Below are 21,912 nucleotides of genomic sequence, written 5' to 3' on the forward strand. Positions count from 1 at the left end.
GTTGTTTGTAATAGTTAGTAAAAATAGTGTAAACAGTCAGGGATTGGTTGGTAATTTAAAAAGTGGAATACCACACGGTGTTGAAAAAAGAAGGAATTATACCTGCACTTTCTAATTCTGAGTGAGAATAATTAGGTTATGGAACAGCAGGAAAGGGAAGGCCCTCCTGAGGCTCTTCTGCACACCTATGATCACATGCTTATGTTCAGAAAAGTGCCCAACGGCGTGTCTGCCAAGATGTTACCAATGTTCTAATTTTTTGCCATTCTCTGCACTTCTCTGTATTGCATTGAAGTTTATCTTTTACATCAAATATGTATCACTTTTACTTAAAACAACAAAAATGCTTTGCCCTCTCTAAAAAAAAAGCAAAAAGCTTGTCTATCTGCCTTCCTTGAGCCAAGAGGCTTTTGAGGTACCTGAAGCACTGTGGGATGAGGAAGACCCAGAAGAAAGGAGACTGGGTTATGTTTGCTTCTTAGTGAGTGGCCAAACACTTTGCCTGTCCTTAGGACAGTTCTTCAGCCACGAGCCCTGAGGTCGTCTTAGGAACAGCTGCTTGGCCTGAAGTGACCTATGGCCAGCTGGGAAGGCAGCCGATGGGACACTGGAGCTGTGGCAGTTGAAATGTTTTGAAAACCAGAATGGGGCCCTGAGAGTCAGCACCCAGCAGCTTATTGACCAGGCAGCCTTGGGGAATTGTCTCTCGTCCCTAGCCTTGATTCCCTTGTCCATAAAATGAAGTTAATGGAACATACATTATAGGGCCATGGTAGGGATCAGATAAAATAATATACGTTAAAGATAATAAATGTCAGTTCCCTACTCAAAGTTTTTCCATTGTGCTGTTAAAATTGGACTTTTATTTTATTGATGATTGGACCTTGGGTTGAGGGCAAATGTATTTGGAAATATTTGTGGCAGGATGAATGTCTTCTATGCCTCCCAGCCTGTACCTACACACCTAACCTTCAGCACACTTCGGGATTTCACTACTTCTGGGAGGTTTAGGATTTTATTGTTCGTTTCCAGAACTTGCTTTTCCATGTGCATTATCTTGTTTGATACGTGAGAAATAAGAGTATTTTACTGTAATTTCTATGAACAGAACATGATTAAACAGTTGTCAGAAAATCAGAACAAAAGAGAAGGCTTTGCACTCAAAAGGCTCGCAATCAGCAAGAAAAGGTCAGAATGGTGTCTGTCATCTGAGATGGAGGGGGGTTTCCATTACCCCCTCCCAGTGACAGACTGTTGGTTACCAGCTTTTCATCTCTGGATTTCAGCACAATTAAACAGCAGACTGAGTCTGCTGCCCCAGGCTGAAACACAAGTTGAGCACATGTGGTTACTTCTAGTTTTTTCAGAGCAGCAATTTGCATTTAAAATAAGATGAGTTAACTAGTCCTCCATGCTCTTTTCGGAGGGACAGTCTGTCCTGAGTATGGTGGATACCTTCTCTCTAAAGTCAGTTTAACATAGGAACCCAGCAAAACCGAATTGCTCACCAGATTACAGTTTCAGAAGCAATGTTTACAACAAAAAATATTTTGTGGCAACTAGTATACCAAAGCAGTGAATTCAAAACCTGCGTTCCAGTTCAGGCACCAAGCATGGATGCCACAGAATCCAGGATTAAATCAGAACAAATAAACAGGCAGTTTTGTCTCAGATGACAACACGTGTGCTTTTCACAGAGTTAATGTTGAAAAAAAGATGGCTATACAATAAACCCTAGACATATGCTTAGCCTGGGGCTTCAGAATTCAAAAACATAGGCAGAGCCGTGCCATAACTTTCCTAAGTCAGAGTCTCCTGATCAGGCAGATTTCCCTCTGTTGGAGTAGGTGTGTGAGAGTACAGGTTTGACGTCTTGAGAGTCACAAGCATCCTCTGTATGAGAGGAGGGGAATGAACAAGGGCCTGTGTCTTGGGTTGAACAAAATTAGGTAGTGATGACGCTGGTGAATCAATAGCCACAAAACTGTCCAGCATTGAGGCCAAACTCTTCATGATTTTGGTCATCGGTAACCATGGCATTAGTAACATAGCCCATCGTGAGTGTGACTGTGTGTATGTGTGTGTGTGCTTGCGTGTATACACATTCAGTGGAATGAGAACAGAAATAAGACATTTTGAACAATTACCCAATTAGCTGTCCTACAATTACGGGAATGTGACATTCAGTTAAAAATGCAAGGATCATTTTACGTTAAATTGTTCATTTTGAAAGCATCCTCCTGGCTCAGTCGCCATGCCAACTGGTTTGTAAAGTGGTGCCCATTGCTTCTGAGAGGCAGGACACAATAGTATCCCTCATACCATGCCTGAGCCAGCTTTCTTATTTAGCAGAGTTGAAAGTAGGGAGGGAAACGGTTGTGGTTGGGAGCTGGGGGCTCAGCCAGATTCCCCTTTCAGTGATTTCTCAGGCGTGAGGATGGCCTGCCTTGGCCGCTGCATCTGAGGAAATATTGCAGGGGAGAGGCAGGGCAGGGCTGGGAGACCACCTGAGCAGGATGTCATTGTGCAGTCCGTTAGAGGTCTCTTTTTACGGCAGAGTGATGGATGGCAAAAAATGAAAGACAAGTGAATAGGAGCAAAACGGCAGGTTCCAGAAAGTCAGCAGCATCACTGATTGGGGTCCAGCTGGATGCTCACCAATAATTCCTCCTGGCATCCAGAAAGCCACGATGGGGGCAGAACCTAAAAACCGTTCGCCCTCTTCTTTGTTTTCAAGTGCCTCTTCTCATGGTCTGACCTGCTCACCCACCCAGAGCCCATCTCCAGGGCATATAAGAACCTCAGTTTTCTTTGGCATCATTCCCTCCTGGCCTCATGCCCACACATTGCCCACCCATAAAGAGAACACAAGCCTGAATATAGTGGAGCCCACTATTCCCACATGTATCATTTTCACATCCTGGAGCTCAGAAAAAAGGAGCTGAGTAGAATCAGGATTTCAAAGGACACTGGGCCTCTGCTTCTGACTTGGGGGCAGCTCAGATCTCAGAGCCTGGAGAGGGCTCTGCATCCTGTGAATGCTTAACAAACGAAAGCTTACCTGACATGGAATTCCTGAGAAAGCCTCATTAGTCAACGCTCTTCCCTCCTGCACTGTGAAATGTGGTGCTAGTAACAGTCCTATTAACAGTAGGACATTAACCAGCACTTGCATAAAGCAAGGGGGGCTTTCCGATCTGTGTTTATTGCAGGCTCTGCTGCTCCACAGCTGGGAAATGTGGACAGGTTCTTGGGTGTTCTGAGCATCAGAGAGCTGCTGATGTAAAATGGGAATAAAAACGGTACCTACCCCACTGAGTTATTGTGAGGACTAAATGAGCAAATGCATGGGAGGGGTCTAGCTCTGTGCCTGACACACAGTAAGTACTCAAAAATGGTTACCTTTATTACTATATATGTACTTTCAAAACATGACTCGGTGTCAAAGCTGAGACTCCTAGAGAGGATCCATAGCCCCTCAGCCCTGCACACAGATCCTGGGTCCTGGATACTAAGACATAGGCCAGATGGGATACGATTCAACCTCCACATGACCACCAGTGGGGGCTTTCTCAAAAGGGAGCTTGGAATTCGGGCAATAGATATGACACCCAAAGGAGCGGGGGAAGGTCTGGGGACTAGGGTTGGACAAACAGTGTTGAGGTTCCAGCTCCGCTGTTAGCCACCTGGACCAGGGAAAATCAAATTAACCTTTTTGTGCCTTGGTTTCCTCATCAGTCATTGAGATTTTGATACTACCTTTCCATCCTGGTTCTTAGAAAGATTATATAAGATAACAAATATGAAAGTGCCATAACAAGTGACAGACACTTCATAAATGTAAGATGGTCCTTTTAGTTACCCTGAACCCAGTGCAGTGCTTCATAATGTCTCCCGGTTTGGAAAACATGCGAACCCGAGAGAGGGCAGCATGGCTTTCAGTGTGGTGGCTATTTTCCTTAGACCTCATTGTCATTGAAAAGAGATCAGGAAGGCAAGAGAGGAAAATCTGAATTTGAGTCCCAGCCTCCCCCATCACTAAGTAATCTTAGCAAGTCTCTTCTCTGGCTTCTCACAGAGAGGAGTAGGGTCAGAGGACCACTGAGGCTTTCATGGCTTTAGTTCTGTGACTTTTATTGAACTCCTTATCCCTCTAGCCAGAGATAACCAGGTTCCCCTCATAGTCCTGACTTAAAACATTTTTTAAAAAAGCTTTATTGAGGTATAATTGGCAGACGATAAACTGAGGACTCCCACTTCTGGCCAAGGTGGAGTATCAGGGGCGAGAGTCTTGACCCTGTAGGTCTTCCAGGGCCTCATGTTTTAGAGAAAATGGAGCTGCTTCCTGGCTGATGCCTTTACAGCCCCCAGAACCTCATCCTGATTAGGGAAAGCAGCACTGTTTTTTCTAATTATCCTGACATTTCTGACAAGGCCATTGTTCTTTAATCCTAAAAAGATTTGAAATCATTCTAATCCGGCTGGGCTCATGTCACACGACACTGGCTTCCGGGGTTTCCATGAGCTAGAAATGCATTAACATTCCCCAAAGGTCACAATGGGGCTAAGAAAGGGCCTCCAGGTCTGTGATATGGGAGAGAAAGAACTTTGAGAGAGTGATCTTTAAAAAATTGTAACAAAATATTTGGAACCCTGACTCTTTTTGCAAAGAAGCAGGTTTTGTCCAGCTCTTCTAGGCTCCCTGAAAGTCACTACGACCCAGGGGGAGTGGAATGAGCCAAACAGTGGCAACACCCAAAGCCCTTCGAGGCGGAAATCTCGTAGACAGCTGCAACTGTCCGGAAGTCTCTTAAGATGAGGTAAGATTAATCCTATTCTTGGATTATAAGGCCAGAAAAAAAAAAAAAAGACTTTTTAACTAATGTATTCCAGGAAGTCATCAGCCATGTGATCAATCACTCTGTATCCACTGAAAATAATGTTATCATAGAATAAACAACAACCCAGGAAAAGTCTCCACAATACCAGCTTCTCATTCTCTGCAATAGTGACATTTGGGGCTGTCCTGCATGTTGTAGGATGTTTAGCAGCATCCCTGGCCTTTACCTACTAGATGCCAGTAGCACCCCACCCCCAGTTTTGAAAACTGAAAATGTCTCCAGACATTGCTGAATGTCCTCTGGAGGGCAAAATGGTCCCTGGTTGAGAACCACTGCACAAGAGCAATATGGTCCCATTTTGGTTTGAAACAAGAGAGTGATGATAGACTATTGTTTTAGCCACAATTTATTGGGTGACTGTTACATGCCAGGCACTGTGTAGAGCATGTTACAAATAGAATTATCATTCCTCTGTGGCTAGTGGATTACAGGGAACTCTTTTATTTTAATGAGAAATACATAAACTGTTGACTTTGGGTCTTCCAATTTCTCCAGTTAATTTGCAGGTTCTCCCTCTGCCTGCCACCCCACCCAGCAAGGAGGAGAGGAACTGCTGAGTAGGGAAGAGATGAGTCTTGGCCCTGTCACTTCTTAGGGGTGTGGTTTTGTACTACCTGCTCACCATGTTTGAACTTTACTCTTCTTGTTTATAAAATGAGGACAATGACACCTGCAAGACTGTGAGGTTTAAAAACAAAATCTGTGTTGAGAGGTTAACTTGCCTCTTTTACTTTCCAATGATTTCCTCAATGCCTGGCCACTGGGGCTGGTTCATACTAGATGATCAATAAAGGCTCCTTGAATGAGTAGGTGGATGAAAGAAATGTCTGGCATCTATCACAGGCGCTGGCACTGACACGTGCTTGATAAATGGGCTGGCTAACTGTGAGTGTTGCTGACGGGCAAAGGACAGAGACACCAGGAAGGAGAACAGGACACAAGGGCTGCCTCAGCCCTTGGGGAGTTTCTGACCTGGGAGGATGGGAACAGCAATTAACAATAGTTACAGATCATTAAATAATTGCAAGTGTGAGGCACACTGTAAAGAGGAGGCTCAGAGTCCCTGTGTGCTCACACTCATACCTGGCCACAGATAGGTGACACCCCCGGCTCGCTTAGGCCAGGGGGTCTGCAACGAGGCCAAGGACCTGGGCTCTTGAGAAGTTTTAAGTCTGAAAACATTGCTTTTTAAGCTTAAAACAATGAACCTTAATAAAAGTAACCACTTCCATTGAGCTTTGAAACACTTAATAGGAGTTAAAAGTAATTAGGCTAATAAAATAGTCTTTTGTTCCAATTCAATAAGTGCTTTCTCTTATTAACTTCATTGTCCTTTAAGATTTGGATTAAGGTTTGTCTGCATTTGGAAAAGGTCACATTCGCCCAAAGACTGATGGGTGATAACAGTAAGGCAGCCCCTTGCACAGGAAGAGGCCAGCAAGAGCCTGGGCTCCATGAAACTGCATTTCAACTCCAACCCTGATGTCCTGCCTGTCTCCTGGGCATTTTTATCTTACACTGCTAAGCATCAGTCTCGTTTGTACAGTGAGACTCATATCACTGTGTAAGGCTGTATTGAGGATTCAGAGAGATCATGTATGCCTGTAAAGTACCTGGCATGCCTCCGGGTACAAGGAGGGAGGTGTTAGCTGTGATGGCCCCTTCCCTTCTTCCCTTTACTTCAGAGGTGACCTTTCCAAATCACATTTAGTCCTTAAACCTCAGGTCAGGCGATAGTGCTGATGGGAAACCTTACCACTCAGGTTCAGCTGCAAGCCACTCCTCTGGGCTCCTACAGCCTCCCGCATGCTCCCTCTCATGCATCCTTGTGATGGGCTGACCAGGAGCTTCCTGAGGACAGGGGTTGGGGCCACTTGCCTGTGTGCTTCTCCATGCCCGTTTGCTGTCAGATGCCTTCCTCTCCCTTCCGCTTTCTGCTCTGCACTGCCCGGAACTACATTTTCCGGGATCCCCAGGCAGTGGCAGGCTTCTGGCTAGTTTCTACCAAGGGGAGCACTGATGGGAGATGAAAAAGTGGGAATAAAGGAGAAGCCAGGATGCTCCTCTGTCTCTTCTTCCCTCTTCTCTTTCAGGGGTTTTTGGTAGTGGCTGTGTCTCCCTGATAGCTCCTCTGTATGATCCAGCCCTGCCTGGCAGCCCTGGCTTCTGGGTTCTGAAAACACCACGTTCCTCCTTGTGTCCCTCTGTCTAGTAATTGGCAGCTTTCTGATGTTGTTAAGTTCTGACTTGCTTCACCATCTCCTATTTGGCTCCTCAGCTTTCCATCTTCTGTGTAACCTGTTCCCTGTACTAAATTCCTCTGTGTGAAATGCCCAGCATGGTTTCTGTTTCTGTGGTGGGACTCAGACACATACATTCTGTGTTCCTAACCTCTGACACAGCACCTGACCCATGATAGGATCTTAGGAAGCTCTTTTTTGGCTGAGTATATTTCCCATTGTAATATTCCCCAAAGGTGGGATTTTGTTCGTCTTTTACAGGCTTTCTTCTGGCCCTCCCTTGCTTTCTGTAGCTTCAGCAAGCCAGAAGCATGAGGAGCAATTACAGTGAGCACCAGCCCCAGAAAAGTAGTGATCAAATGTTTAAAGTTCTTGAAAATTCTGTCTAGTTCATTTCTATTTCATTTTCTTAAGCCCCAGATTCTAATTGTATCTGTCTACACAACAAGTGTAATCAGGGAGCCAAAATTAAATTTCCCCAATCCCTGCCCTTCTAACCAATCACAAATCATGAATGAAAAGAGCAGGTTTAAGTGGAAGACTCAGCTCCAGGAGGCCAGTCCTTCTGTCAGCTCTGTTAGGCTCTGCACAGAGGTGGGACCTACCTCTCCCCACCACTCCACTCCAGGAAGGGAAAATGCAAACAAGTGACTTTCGATGACCACCTGTCTGCAGTGGCATTGGTCTCAAAGGAGACCTAAAGTGAATGCTAATTTCAGAAAAATAAAGTTTGGGGATATGGTTTGGATGTTTGTCCCCACCACCCCCACCCCACCAATTTCATGTTGAAGCGTGATTCCCAATGTTGGATGTAGGGTCTGGTGGGAGGTGATTGGATCATGGGGATGGATTCATTATGAATGGTTTAGTGCCATCCCCTTGGTGATAAGTGAGTTCTCACTTGGTTATTTTTGTGAGATCTGGTTGTTTAAAAGAGCCCAGAACCTCTCCCTGACTCTTTCTTGCTCCCCTTCTCACCATGTGACATCACTGGCTCCCCCTTTGCCTTGTGCAATGATTATAAGCTGCCTGAGGCCCTTACTGGAGGCAGATGCTGGAGCCATACTTGTACAGCCTGCAGAACTGTGAGTCAATTAAACCTCTTTTCTTTATAAATTGCCCAGTCTCAGGTACTTATAGCAATGCAAAAACCGTCTAACACACTTGGTTTCAAATGATTGGGAAGAAATGGAATTAGAGGTCTCTGAAGATGCCAGGAGTCTGGAGATTGCTGGGGGAAGGATTGCCCTGTCCCTGCCCGGGGTTGCCTCCTGTGTGGAGGGCCTTAGTGCTCTGGAGACAGAACCCCTGGGTTCAGATTCTGCCTCTGCTACTTACCAAATATGGGACTTTGGCTGAGTATTTCACCTGGTCTGAATGGGCACCTACATCCTAGTCCTGGAAAGAGCTCAAATAAGGACAGAGGAGGTACTTAACAAAGGATTACTCCTACAACCTGGATCTATGCCTTGCCTTGAAGACCAGTTGAGGGCCCAGAATGAGCCTCCTGTGGGTGCACTAGCTCTGCTTTAATTGCCTAGTTGTTCTAAAATGAATCTTCCTGTGCTTTGGAGCAGAAAACAACAGAGGCTACAGAAAGCCCCTGGGGTGTGTCTCAGTTGCTATTGCTCTGACTGTGGTCTGTGAACCCTGGGTAGTCAAGACATAGCTCCCATCTGCTCCTCTTTTCAGTCCTTGCTGGTGAGGAGCAGGTGTTCTTGCCAAGCTTCTCTTCTCTCTCTCCCCTCTTCTTACTTGTTCCAGTCTTTCTCCCTCCTCTTCCCTCTCCTCTTCTTTCTTCTCCCTTTGCCTTATCCTCTTTCCTGCTTTCCTCTTTCCCATTCTTTCCTCCTCCTCTGCTCTTTTCTCCTTTCTCTTTCTCTCTTCTCTCCCTTCCTCCTCCCTCTATCGTTCCTCTACCTTCCTCTTCACTTCCCTTTCCTCCTACCCTTTCACCTCCTTTCCCATCTTCTCTCCTCCTCTACCCCTTCATCCCTTCCTCTTCACCTCTCCCCTGTTTCCTTTCCTCTCCCCACAACATTCTCTCTTCTCCTCCTTCCTCCTTTCTCTTCTCCCTCATTCTCCCCTCCCATCCCTTCTCTTGCTCCCCTTATCCCTTGTGACATCATCATCTCCCAGCCTTAAAACTGGCAGTCACTGCTTCATCAGCTCTGGCCCCAGCCAAAACCTTCCTCCCTTTTCAGCCAGCAGCAGCAGCTGGACTCCTGAAGGGGGTAACAATTAGCCATTGGAGGGTGGCAGTGGTTGAGGGAGACAGAGCATGCTGACCTTTGCAGTCATTGCTCTGTCACCTCATGTACAACAGGCCTAACCCAACACGTGATTTTCCCTTTGGCATCCCCCTCTCCCTCTACCACTGCTGAGCTGTGTTGTGTGTATTTGTCCTCCCCCGTCCCCACACCCACAACCATCTTTATGCCCTCATCTCCTTTGTGAGATTTGTGTAGCCCTGCCTAGTGTGGCAGCTCCTTAAAGCACCTCTCTTATTCTTCCCTTCCTTCCTGTGACCACTCCCTATCCCTAATATGGGACCTTCACTGCTTCTCTCCTGAAATACTTGATCCTGGGTTCCTCTCCCCACCTTCATCTGTCCTGTCAACAATGACTGCAGTGCATTCCTGGTTCATGTCCTCCTAGGGACGAAAAGGAGTGACATCTTTCCTCCCCACCACACTCCAAGAACAAAAGATAGGTTAACAAGAGAAAAGCATAACACATTTATTTAATCAAACTTTTATGTGATATGGGAGACTTCAAAAATGTAGACCCCAAGACCCAGGGGAAACTTTGTATGCTTAGGTTTGATGATGAAGAGCAGATAGCCATGTACTCTTTTTGTATTGGACAAAAAGGGTATAATCCAGTAGTAATAGACTGAATGGGAAAACCCAGCAAGGCCTGTCTACTCAGGTTCTTCTTGGCCTCTCTTTTGTAGCATTTCTTCCTTCTGGGTATGATGCAGGACCCCTCTGGAATGAGGGTCTTATGATCTAATATCAGATAAGGGTAGGTCAGAGAATTTCTTTATGGCCACCTTCTAGACAGAAAGGAGGAGATGAGAGTTGTATTTCCAGGGTTCATGGCTTGGTTTGCGGGAGAGGGGTTCCAGTTTTTATGACCCACCTAGGGGACAAGGAATTATGTTTCTGTGACTTTCTTTGAGGGAGAAATGAAGGGTGAGAGTTAGGAAGCAGGAAGTCAAAGAGACCACGGTTCTGAGGTTGATTCTGAGGTCTTCCAATATCCTTTAGTTCAAAGTACTCAGCACACCAAAGTGCCATACTTTGGGGTATCATTTTCTGAGCCGCAGAATCCCAGACACATCACTCTCCTGAGAAGATCCGGCTCTCATGGTGCACCGACTGAGGCCAAACAAGTGTTCATGACCTACCTGAGCCTGAGAGAACAGCCCCCCAGATCCTGGTCCTCCTGCCTTCCACCATGGGCAAGAACCCCCACCCCACCTCTCCCCAACCCTCCTTGCCTTTTTCTGCCTCGTGCCTTTGCTTGTGCTGGTTCCTTCTCCGCCTGCTCCCATCACCCTGTTCCCATCACCCACTGCCATTATCCAGGGCCTAAACATCTCCCCCATTATGAAGCTGCTCTAGAGAGGGTGACGTCGCTTCTCTTACAGGACTCATTGGACACAGTCAGGGGCCCTAATACTGCATCAGCAGAAAGATGTGTGCGTGGTTCACATGACCTTTGACCACTGACTCTACTCACCAGTGGAGGTGGACTTGGGCTTTTGCTTAAGTATGTGGGTGTGCATATGTGGGTAAATATGTTTAAAATGATCATGCTTTGGATGAATGAGGCAGGATTTACCAGTGTACTTGCTAACACCTGCAGAGGGCTCGCCTGGGGAGCTTGAAACAGTACAGATTCCAGACCCCTGTCCCTGACCTCAGAACCAGATTAGAGGAGCAGGGGAGGGGGCAGGAATTTGTGTTTTTATTAAGTCCTTCTGTTTGATCTTCACCTTTGGAAATGACTACAGTAAGTGATCTCAGTCTTAAAACTCTTAGAAAGCAAAGAATTTTCATGAAGGAAATCATCATGTCATCATATATGTATTAATATTGATAAATATATGGGATTGGGGAGGAGAATCTGTGTATAGGGAGAGAATTGACTATTGTTTCAGGCACTGTACCACAGGGTCTTATTCAATCCTTATGACTCCCTATGTAGCAGGTTCTATAATGCTCACTTTACAGATGAGAAAGGGGAGGCTCAGAGAGGGGAAGTAACTGCTGCATAGTCACACAGCTGGAGAATGACAAGGTCCATGTTCAAACCAAGGGCTGATGCCAAAGTCCAAGCTTGAGCCACCCTGCAATGCTGCCCATTTGTGAGCCTGGATTTTTTTGTTTGTTTGTTTTAACTTTCAAGGACAGGTTTTCTTTAACTTTCAAGAACAGGCGCCACTGGTTAAGAGCTAACCCCAATGTCTCTCATGATACTCCCTGGAGGTGGGGTTTTGAGGTTCCAAGAGTGCTTCCCACTGGCCTGCCCTGTCCTCAGTATAAGCCCCAGATGGGTCTTAAAAGTTAATCTTTTCTACTCTACTCCCGACTAGGCTTGTTGGTGCTGGAGTAAAGCATTCCTGCCATGGTTTGGTTCTCAAACAGGCTGAGGGACCAGAAATATGAGAGAGGCAACTTGACTTATCCTATCCACAGTGAGTGCTGGAATGAAAAGAAGGCTCTGGCCCAAAACAGATGCCCAGGCTTTTCAATGGGCGCTAAAACTCTACTACTTTGAGTTCAGATGCATCTTCTTTGAAAAAGAATTATCAGTAGAATGAATACAGCCACTACGAGTCTTTCATACTATATGTAAACTAATTCATTCAGTTACTTTTCATTTGTGGAAAAAATGTACTGAGACTATCCCACTTGGAAAATGAGAGTTTTAAAGTATATTGTTGCCATGTATAATTGAAAAAGTGGCGTGCACATGTTGGGAATGAGTTCATTACTTCCAAAGCACCCCGTGGATGTGGAACTCTTCTGGGTGAAGGAGATTCCACGGTTTCAGACTGGATGTCTTTGCTGGAGGACTTGTCAGAGCTTTAAAAATGCTAATTCTCATTATGAATTTCTAGGAAGGGGATATAGTTCTCCAAATGTATTTGACCATAAACCTTTTCATGGAATCTTAGGGACTAATATCTCCTAGAATACACTTTGCAAAACCCAGGATCAAAAATCATTAATAAATACTAACCCCTTACCTGCACGGAATACTTTACAGTGAGTCCCCAGTGGGCTTCAGACACAACCTCATTCAATAGGGTTTTCTTGAGGGACAGATGAGAGGTCATTTGAACGTGTGGTGAGCAAGGGCAAGCCTGGCAGGAGTGATAGGAGTGGGGATGGACTCTTGGGGAAGCTCTAGGAAGGTGGGGACAAAGGGTCCACTTCATCGGTACCTCTACTTGGTTCCCTGTCTGCCCCAGGAGAGGGGGTCTGCACTTCCTCAGGAAGCTCCCCTTTCTCCCCAGCACCTCTCACTGACTTGACCAAAAAGGCCACGCATGTGAGAGAACTCCGCCTCCTCTGTTCTCCCAGCCAACATGAGGCTCCAGCCAGGCACTCTTCTGGCTTTCTTGCTGCAGGAACATGGCGTGGTTGTTTGGGAGCACAGCTTGCCAGGAGGCCCATGGCATGATGGCTTGATCAAAGGGCTTGAGCCAAGACTGGCCCTGGGCCACATGGCTGGATTGCAGCCTTTCTATCCCTTCCCCTAATCCCATTTAGGATATTCAGAATCAATGAAAAGATCTGATCGTTCAAATCATACCAAAGTGTGCTAACACCATGTGCTACCCTTCTGGGGATAAACCTGCCTTACAAAGGGAATGCTTGCCTCATGGTGGGACAGAACGATGAAGGATATGCCTTTTACCTGCAGGACCCCATGAACTTAGGACCCCGTGAATGATCCACCACAAATCCGTCTGCATTAACCACTCTGTTCTTCCAGGTGCGCTATTACATCTGTGTACCCAGCAGCAAAATACAATTCTGCTCAGAATAATGAACGTAATGTTCTGAAGGCACCACAAGGTTGTGGAAGTATTGACCTATCTATTTAACATCTGCTCACCAGGACCTCTGAGACTGTGGAGGGGGTAACTCAGCAGAAGGACCAGGGCTAACAGGGACTGAATCCTTACCACATACCAGGGCCCTTTGCAAGCACATTGCATGTTTTAAATTGCTTAATCCTCACAGTGGCCCAGTGGAGGAGATGATAGTTTTATCTCTTCTCCATATCATGGTAGAGGAAAATGAGGACAGAGAGGCTAAATGACAGGCCCATGGTCACCCAGCTAAGAAGTGAAGGGGCAGGACTTGAACTCAGGCCTCCTGGCCCCAGAGCTGGTGGCACCTGGCATGTGGCAGTAGTTGAGCTACACTGAGCCTGAGTAGACGTGTGGTTAGTGACCCCCTCTGTAGCACAGGGCTGATGGACAGAGGGCTGGCTTGGGCCAAGAGCAGCTGGCACTGCAGATCTGTTGCAATAACTCTGCCCAGGCTGCTCAGGGCAAGGTGCAGACTGGGAGGCATATGTATCCTAAAATAGAACTTTGGAGAAATAATGTGCTATCCAAAGGAATGAGTCTCAAACGAGGATGTTCAAGAATCAGTAGCAGATGCTGTGTTGGCCACAGAATGTTTCTAGGTAAAATACCCTCCTCCCCACCCGCCATGTCCCCCACAAACCAACAAACAAGCTAAGAAAAAAGAAACAAAATAAAATAAACTAAAACAAATTAATAAACATGCAAAAACCACACAGACAGTCATCTCTTCTGTCTGTGGGTAAAACTGACGCTCTAGAAATAAATGGAGATCGATATAAAGGGTTTCAAAATATGGTAGTAATTTTTGTTTTTCCATTTAATGCTAGGTTTTAAAGGAGGAGAATATGTCTATCACTGTTACATACGCATTCTCTTTAAAACCCATCCAGATGCCTTAATGGGGCTCTGTCAAGAGTGGGAAGGTCTCCATAGCTGCTTCTCAAAGCCAATAGACACTCAGTGTGGGCAGTGGGTAGCTCGTGCTTGGCAGGCCTCCCGCGTTGCTATCACTTCTTTTTGAACACTTGACGGCACACCTGGTTGCCACAGGTCAGCTCCTGCAACGTCAGAAAGTGGGTGAGGAGCTAACAAGCCAGGCCTTTCTTCTGCCCAGCTCTCAGCCCCCTTGGTATCTGGGGGTGGGAGGTTGGAATAAAGAGGACACTTAGGCTTTCTGGGCAAAGTGCATCTCACAGACCCAATCAGCGGACATGCCCTGCAGGTAGCAGTAATTTGATTTTGACCCTTGAATGGAGCTTGAACAACTATAGAAATGAAAAATGCAAAGAAATGACCCTCTTGGGCAGGATTTCTCCTACTCCCATGATTAAAGTAACATGGCCTAATTTATAAAAGGCAGCGAAGCCATGAGGAAGGAAAGGACCTAGTGTGGAGAAGTGTTTGGAAGGTAAGGGCCTGAAAAGATGCTGGCCGGTGAGCTGCCCCCCTAACCTGGCTTTCTGGCCTCTGGTGATTAGAATAGTGGCGTGTGGTGGCACAGGTACCCGCAGGGTGTGAGGCACAGAAGGGCTTTCCCAGGCTTGCCTGTGCAGCCGACAAGGTCCTGTTTTTCATCCAGATAGAGGGAGCCCCAGGCCTTATTTGACCCTCACTCATCCTCGACGGAGGAGGGAAAAACATGAGTGTGGGAAGGACCACCACGATCATTGCAGTTGACTATGAATTCATTGTCTAAGCCACAGGGACCACTGGGGATTGTATTACAATTAGAAAAATCCATCATCCAAACCAGTGCAGGTAGGGAAAGCCATCAGTGGAAAACACGATGAATGCCTCCCATATATCATCAGCTGACATTGCCTTCAAAATAAAGATCTCAGGTGAAGCAAGGCTGGCTGTGAAGGGCGCCGTGGCTACCTGAATACTGACATTGGAGCCAGGTACCTGCCTGATTCCAAAGTGAGTGAATTAATGAATGAAGAGCCATTCACTGAATGGGCCATTCATTTACAAATGAGCGAAAAAGGATGAAGGAGTGAAAGATTTTTCGCCATTTGAATGCTGAACCCAAAAAGTGCCTTGAAGATTGAAGAATGAAAAATTAAGCTGTCTCAACAGGTATAAGATATTTAAGGATATCAGTTATTGTTCCTACTGCTCTGTTCTAGTACCAAATTAACCTAAAATATTTTGGAGTCAGGAGGACATATCTTATGGAGAGAGGTCAATGCCTGTGGCAGTTCCCAGGCAGAGTGGGTCCCGCCTCTTCCCTACCCCACTCCCTCTCCCAGGCTCCCATCATTATGAGAAAGCCCTGTCCCACCCTCCTCCAGGGCATCTAAATTCTGTGGCTCACATTTCTCCCCAGCTGGTCTTTAGCAGGTTCCCTGTATTTCTCCTTGGATCTCTGCTTCCTAACTCAGCATTCTGAACTTTCTTTTGAATTGCAGCTGTTCACAGAAACAGCCATATAGATTTCTTCCTGGAGTCCCCTGAGCCAGATGGGAATGGCTTCCTGACTATATGACCACATGCATTTGGCTGGAGCTCGGGGTAGGAGTGCAGGGCCATTTTTCTTGTCAAAGCGCCTGGCTAGGTGACCACAGTAGTGTGTGTAAGCACAATGGAGAGGAGCTGAGCAGACCCCAGTACTTACCAGGTACAGCTTGTCCCCCTCAATCCACTGCTTCCAGCCACGGTTCTCCTTCTCCCCCTTTTGCACACACACAAGGACATCACCTTCCCAGGTGACCAGTGACTGTAAAGACAGATTCCCAGGCAAATCAAACATAAGGTCTTGAGGGACTGAACACATCTAAACCTGTAGCTGCAATTCCTGCAGCCATTTCAGGGTCCTGCTTGCTCAAAGGGCAGAACCCTCAGCCTCAGGGAGCCAAGATCTTTCCAATGTCATTTTTCACATACACCCTCCATTCCAGCCAAGCCAGCTTATCTTGGCTTGCTCCGTTTTCTTTTAAGGAATTCAACTCTTCCATTTTTCCTTATGGTAAAGATAGCATTTCAAATCAGTGGGAAGAAGATGATAAATTTCACTATATAATGATGTAAAATTTCTGGAAGGGGAAAATACCTTAAAGTCAACAGAGAAACAAAAAACTGAGGGAAAATGATAACATATCAGATTTGATTTCCTTATATATATAAAGGGCTCCTGTAAATCAATAAGAAAAATGTCATTAACTTAATCGTTCATGCTAACAAAGAACAGGAACCAATAGCTTACCAGGGGGAAAGAGCCCTAGCACATGGCTTCTAAACATAAGAAAAAGATATTCAGCCTCACACATTATAAAGGCAAATGCAAATGAAGACTTTGTTTTTCAGATACAATTCGTCATATGGTCAAAGATCAAAGAGTTTGATAATACACTAAATTGGAGGGATAGTAGAGAAGCAGGCACTCTCTCTTACAGCACATGGGGATATAAATTGGTGTAAATCTCTTTGGAGGGCAATTTTATATCACCTTTCAATATATAAAATTGCATATACTTTTTGATCTGGAAATTCTACTTCTGGGAATTTTCCTTCAGGAATCACACTGTGAGAACTGCCCACTGTAGGACAGCAATAAAGGCAGGGGAGCTCCCTAAATAATCAGGGGGTTGCCCAGATGGCTCCAGTACTGCTTTCTTATCCAGAACCAGATGGGTGGACCTTCTCCTGGTTCTTGGGTTCCTCCCAGCAGCAATGCCAACTGGTTAATAGCACAGGGGCAGCAGCAGACCGTGTGCTGAACAGCCAGGCCACAGTGGCCAGCAGGTTGGAGAAGCCGCAGGCCTGCTGAATCACAAGAGTGCTCAAACCCCTGTGTACATATTTACAAACTATTTACCCTTCAAATTTCTCCTCCTTCTGTTCCCCACTTTTACCCCTCCTAATACCTGCTATAATCTGTACTACCCCTAGGTGGTCCTACAGGGCCGACCACTTCTGTGCCCAAATTAGGCATGCCCTTCCTAAAATGATTACATCATTCCCATCTGAAGAATGGTTCTGTGTCTGTGCTGTTCTTCAGGATAACCCTGATGCTAGCTGATTTTCTTCCAAGTATGTGCAAACTACATTATGCCTCTCTGAACAATATTATGCTAAGGACCAGATGTTTACTGTTCTTGGTATCTTGTAAACCCAGTTGGTGATAAACTGACCTGTGTTTTTTTCCCCAGTGTCCTTGTACATTTGGGCCTGTTTTTTTTGTGCAAATGTGTTTTCTACAGATTGTTAAATCTACCTATTTCTAAAATAATATTTGACCTTGACCATATTATATACTTTATGTACAATTTTATTCCTCCTCATTTTACTCCCCAGTGCATCACAGCATTGTTTGTTACAGCAAACGACTAGAAGCTTCGTAAATTCTGTCAGTGGGTGGCTAGTTAAATATGGTATGGTTCATCCCTGCTATGCAGTCATTGAAAGAATATAGCCGTAGTGTATGGTTTAAGTCGAAAAAGCAAGGAGCAGAGTCAAATGCATAAAGCAGGGAGGGGGGAGTATGTATGCATGCATGTGTTTGTACATGTTTCCTGCAAGGAAGTAAAAGAAACCCTTAATAGTGATTGTCCCTGAGGAGAGAACTGAGTGGCTGGGGGTTAGGAAAGAAAGAAAATTTTACTTTTTACTTTTTGATTTTTTTCAACCATCTGCATATATTCATATTCTCAAAGCTAATTTGAAAATAAAATTCTACATGTTTTCTAAAGGATAAAAAGGTCTCCTCCTCCTTTAGGACCATCCTAAGCCTCACATCTTTAAAGGTCTTGGAGAAGCTCACTTCATAGGTTGCCTTCCTTGCTCTTCTGCGAATAAGATGTTGTCTGGAATAATAATTTGCTTTTTCTTATGACGAGCCTTGGACTCTGAGTTTTCCTCTAAACAGATGAGAAAGGACTCATGTCTTCAATTTGGGCAAGGACGGTGTCGTCTGTCCTCCTCACTCTCAGATTGCCTCACACATGATAGACATCAAATACATGTTGGTTGAATTGATGCCTGTCTCCCCCAGTAGACAGTAAGCTCCATGAAAGAAGATGCTGTATCTGCTGTTCATTTCTGTAACACCAGCCTCAGCACAGTGACCAGCATTGTTGAATGAATCTCTGTTTGTTGAAACATAATGTTGAAGTAAATCCATTTGCCTCCTTGCCTTAGTTTCTATGGTCCTACCAGAGTGCACACACGTCCATCAATATGGACACTGTATGGTCATTGTTCATTTAGTTGTCTGCCTTCCCAAGGAGGCTTGCAATTCCTGAAAGCAGGAGAGGGCGTCTGATTCATCATTTTATCACTAGCTACTGACTTAGCCCTGGCATGTAGAAGGGGCTTAGCAAATTTTGTGGAAGGAAGGAAGAAGGAAGGAGAAAAATGTTAGTGCATGGGGCTTGTCCTAATATTTTATTTTAATAACTCATATTGGACAGCAAGATTAAAAGTTGTTCTGACCCTAAAGTAAATTGGTTACCAATAAATTATGGTAATACTTACAATATTATAGCCTTATTCCTATAGAAAAATAATAAGAAGCAGAAAGAAGAGAATAGTTAAATGAACAAAAATTTCTCAATTTAATTTGCTTTTAGTTGGTGCCCTTCTTCCCTGCATCAAAAAAGATTTTAAAAAGGGGCTCAATTGCCTTAAAAGATCCTCAGGTTGAGGAAATGGATACAAGCGAGGAAAGCCCTTGGTTCTCAGCTAAGGGATAAAGAAGGGGTACATTCCAAGGGCAGATAGCTGTACACAGAATTAAAGAAGAAACCTGGGCTCCCACCATGCTTTCCACTATCACAGTTTCCAAAGCTAACATTGCTTAAAACAGCCCTTTATGATAAATTAGATACAGGCACTGTATCAATGTTAAACTTATAGAAGCTGATAAGTATATTGCAGTTTTACGAGAGAATATCTTAATTCTTAGGAAATACATACTGAACTATTTAGGGCTAAGGCATCTGATTGTTCAGAAAAAAATATTTGTATATTAGAGAGAAAGCATGTGCAAATGATAAAGCAAAGGGGCAAAATGTAATGTGGTAACTCTTGGTAAAGGGTATACAGGTGTTCTTTGTTATATTCTTGTAACTTTTCTGTAAGTTTGAATTACTCGCCAACACTTTTTTTTTTTTAAAGGAAAATGACAGCTCTTTAAGAGCATTGAAGGACAGTATTCACATGCTCAACCCTTCTCAGTGCACTTTACCTCACTTAAGAGTTCTTTGGTTTGCCTCCAGGGCCCCTCCTCTGGCAGCCCCTGTCTGCCACTCCTCTTCTGGGGGCTCCCATCTTCTTCTGCCATCAGAATGGCATTATTGGCTCTAACCGCCATTGTCTATCCCTGCTTTTCCCTGACCTTACCATCTGCCCCAATTTCAATTACTTATTTCATTATTGAGATATAATTCACAAAATATAAAATTCACCCTTTTAAGATACACAATTAAGTAGCTTTTATTCCGCAACGTTGCATAACCATCACTGTATCTAAATCCAGGTGATTTTCTTCCTGCCCCAAAAGGAACCCCTATGTATTAGCAGTCACCGTTCATTTCCTCTATCCCCTGTCTCTGGGCAACCACTTTCTCTCTCTATGAATTTGCCTATTCTAGATGTCTCATATACATCACACAATACATGGCCTTTTGTGTGGGGCTTCTCTCGCTTAGCACATTTTCCAGGTTCATCCAGGTTGTAGCATGAGTCTGTCCTTCATCCTTTCTCATGGCTGCATATACTCCACATTCCATTCCATGGCTATCAATTACTTATTTTAAATTTAATTTTATTTTGGGGTAGCTTGTGTAGTTTTGAAAGGGGCTGTAACTTCTCTTAGAAATCAGCCAGGATAGGAAGTTGGGAATACATGGAACACACAGGAAGGAAAGAGGGGGGTCCCTGACTCCTCAGAGGAGAACTGACTCTGTGATCAATGTGGTTTCATTGCTTCTGCCCTGGGCTGGCATAGAACTGGGCACTACAGGGCACAACATCTACCTCTCCTCCACACTGCCGAGTGGGGAGATTCCAGAGGGCTTGTAAGGGTGACCACGTAGCTGAGATGTGGAGCCCTGGAAAACAATAGCATGAGGAGTAGCACACACACTCTCACACTCACACACGTGTGTAGGTGTTCACTCAGGCATGCCACCAAGTGTGGGCAACAGAAATTAATCAGACAGGCCAGGCATGGGGGCTCACGCCTGTAACCCCAGCACTCTGGAAGGCCGAGGCAGGTGGATCACTTGAGGTCAGGAGTTCGTGACAAGCCTGACCAACATGGCGAAACCCCATCTCTAATATATATATATATAAAATTAGCCAGACATGGTGGCGCACACCTGTAATCCTAGCAACTTGGGAGGCTGAGGCAGGAGAATTGCTTGAACCTGGGAGGTGGAGGTTGAGGTGAGCTGAGATTGCGCCACTGCACTCCAGCCTGGCAAAAAGAGTGAAACTCTTGTCAAAAAAAAAAAAAAAAAGAAAGAAAGAAAGAAAGAAATTAATCAGAGAGGCTGGGCGCGGTGGCTCATGCCTGTAGTCCCAGCACTCTGGGAGGCCAAGGCGGATGGATCACAAGGTCAGGAATTGGAGACCATCCTGGCTAACACAGTGAAACCCCGTCGCTACTAAAAAAATACAAAAAATTAGCCAGGCATAGTGGCGGGTGCCTGTAGTCCCAGCTACTTGGGAGGCTGAGGCAGGAGAATGGCATGAACCTGGGAGGCTGAACTTGCAGTGAGCCAAGATTGCACCACTGCACTCCAGCACTCTAGCCTGGGCGACAGAGTGAGACTCCGTCTCAAAAAAAAAAAAAAAAAAAAAAAATCAATCTGAGAAAGAGATTTGCCCACTCTCTAGCATCCCCTTCCAGCTGAAGGGTTCCAGTGAAGTTACAGGGAGTAGGTAGTTCCTTGGGCATCTGCTCTGCATGGTGATTCTCACAGGAATGACCCATTGTTGGAGGCTGGACAAACTGTCCTGGGTACTTCTCACTCCCTACCAAGGGTGTGTGAGAGTGTCTGTGTGTGTGTGTGTGTGTGTTTGTGTGTGTGTGTGTGCATTCACTCTGGTTTTCTAGTGAAGGCAAAGAGGAGGCAAGCTGTGGGAAAGAGGATTCTCTCTCTCTGCAGGGCTAACTGCTGATTCTGGAGAGGGGAGAAAATGGAACATGGAGAGGCAGAAGAAAGGTAGGAGTAGTGTTAACATGTGGAATCCATTAAGGGCTGGAAGGGTGATTTATTTTAGGAAGAGCAAGTTCTCTACCATCAAAGGTGACAAAGGATCAACTCAGAGAGGACAGGCCTGCTTTTCAAGAGCCCACACCCAAAGCAGAAAGGTGAAGGAAAATGAAACATTTTGCACTGATTGGGTTGGAATAGCAGAGTGATGCAGAAAATTCTGAGATCAATTTTCCTGGCAATTCTGGTGTCTGATGAATTGGCTTCTCAGTCAGATGGTTCACAGGTTCAGAAAAGGCTTGTTGATCCATTATCCACTCAGGGAGGGGTTCCATAAGTGGACATTCCAGGGCCCAGAATCTTAAGTTCTCATGCAAGAGTGCTCTGATGGAAAAATTTCCATCATGCTTTACTTTTCTTTAGCAAAGAACACTAAATAGAATTCAACCTTGACTTGATGGCTGCGACTATCAATACTACAGGACAACTTGACT

General features: G+C 45.2%; 1 protein-coding gene and 1 long non-coding RNA gene across 3 annotated transcripts in view; one reads left to right on the forward strand and one right to left on the reverse strand.

The window, feature by feature from the left end:
* LOC144339029 (uncharacterized) overlaps positions 1 to 5,707 on the forward strand; it is a 55,508-nt gene extending 49,801 nt beyond the window's left edge. Inside the window, exon 4 of the long non-coding RNA XR_013413584.1 lies at positions 5,397 to 5,707. This is a non-coding gene — a long non-coding RNA (uncharacterized LOC144339029). The remainder of the gene's footprint in view (positions 1 to 5,396) is intronic.
* An 8,325-nt stretch (positions 5,708 to 14,032) lies between these two features.
* The window catches only part of RBP2 (retinol binding protein 2), a 28,490-nt gene continuing 20,610 nt past the window's right edge, over positions 14,033 to 21,912 (reverse strand). The window contains 2 exon segments of one of the 2 annotated variants that reach the window (NM_001194599.2): positions 14,033 to 14,314; positions 15,874 to 15,975. In NM_001194599.2, coding sequence (NP_001181528.1) covers positions 14,264 to 14,314; positions 15,874 to 15,975 — 153 coding nt within the window. In that variant the 3' untranslated portion in view covers positions 14,033 to 14,263. 2 annotated transcript variants of the gene reach the window in all.

This window comes from Macaca mulatta, chromosome 2 (genome assembly GCF_049350105.2).
Source record: "Macaca mulatta isolate MMU2019108-1 chromosome 2, T2T-MMU8v2.0, whole genome shotgun sequence".
Taxonomy (NCBI): Eukaryota; Metazoa; Chordata; class Mammalia; order Primates; family Cercopithecidae; genus Macaca; species Macaca mulatta.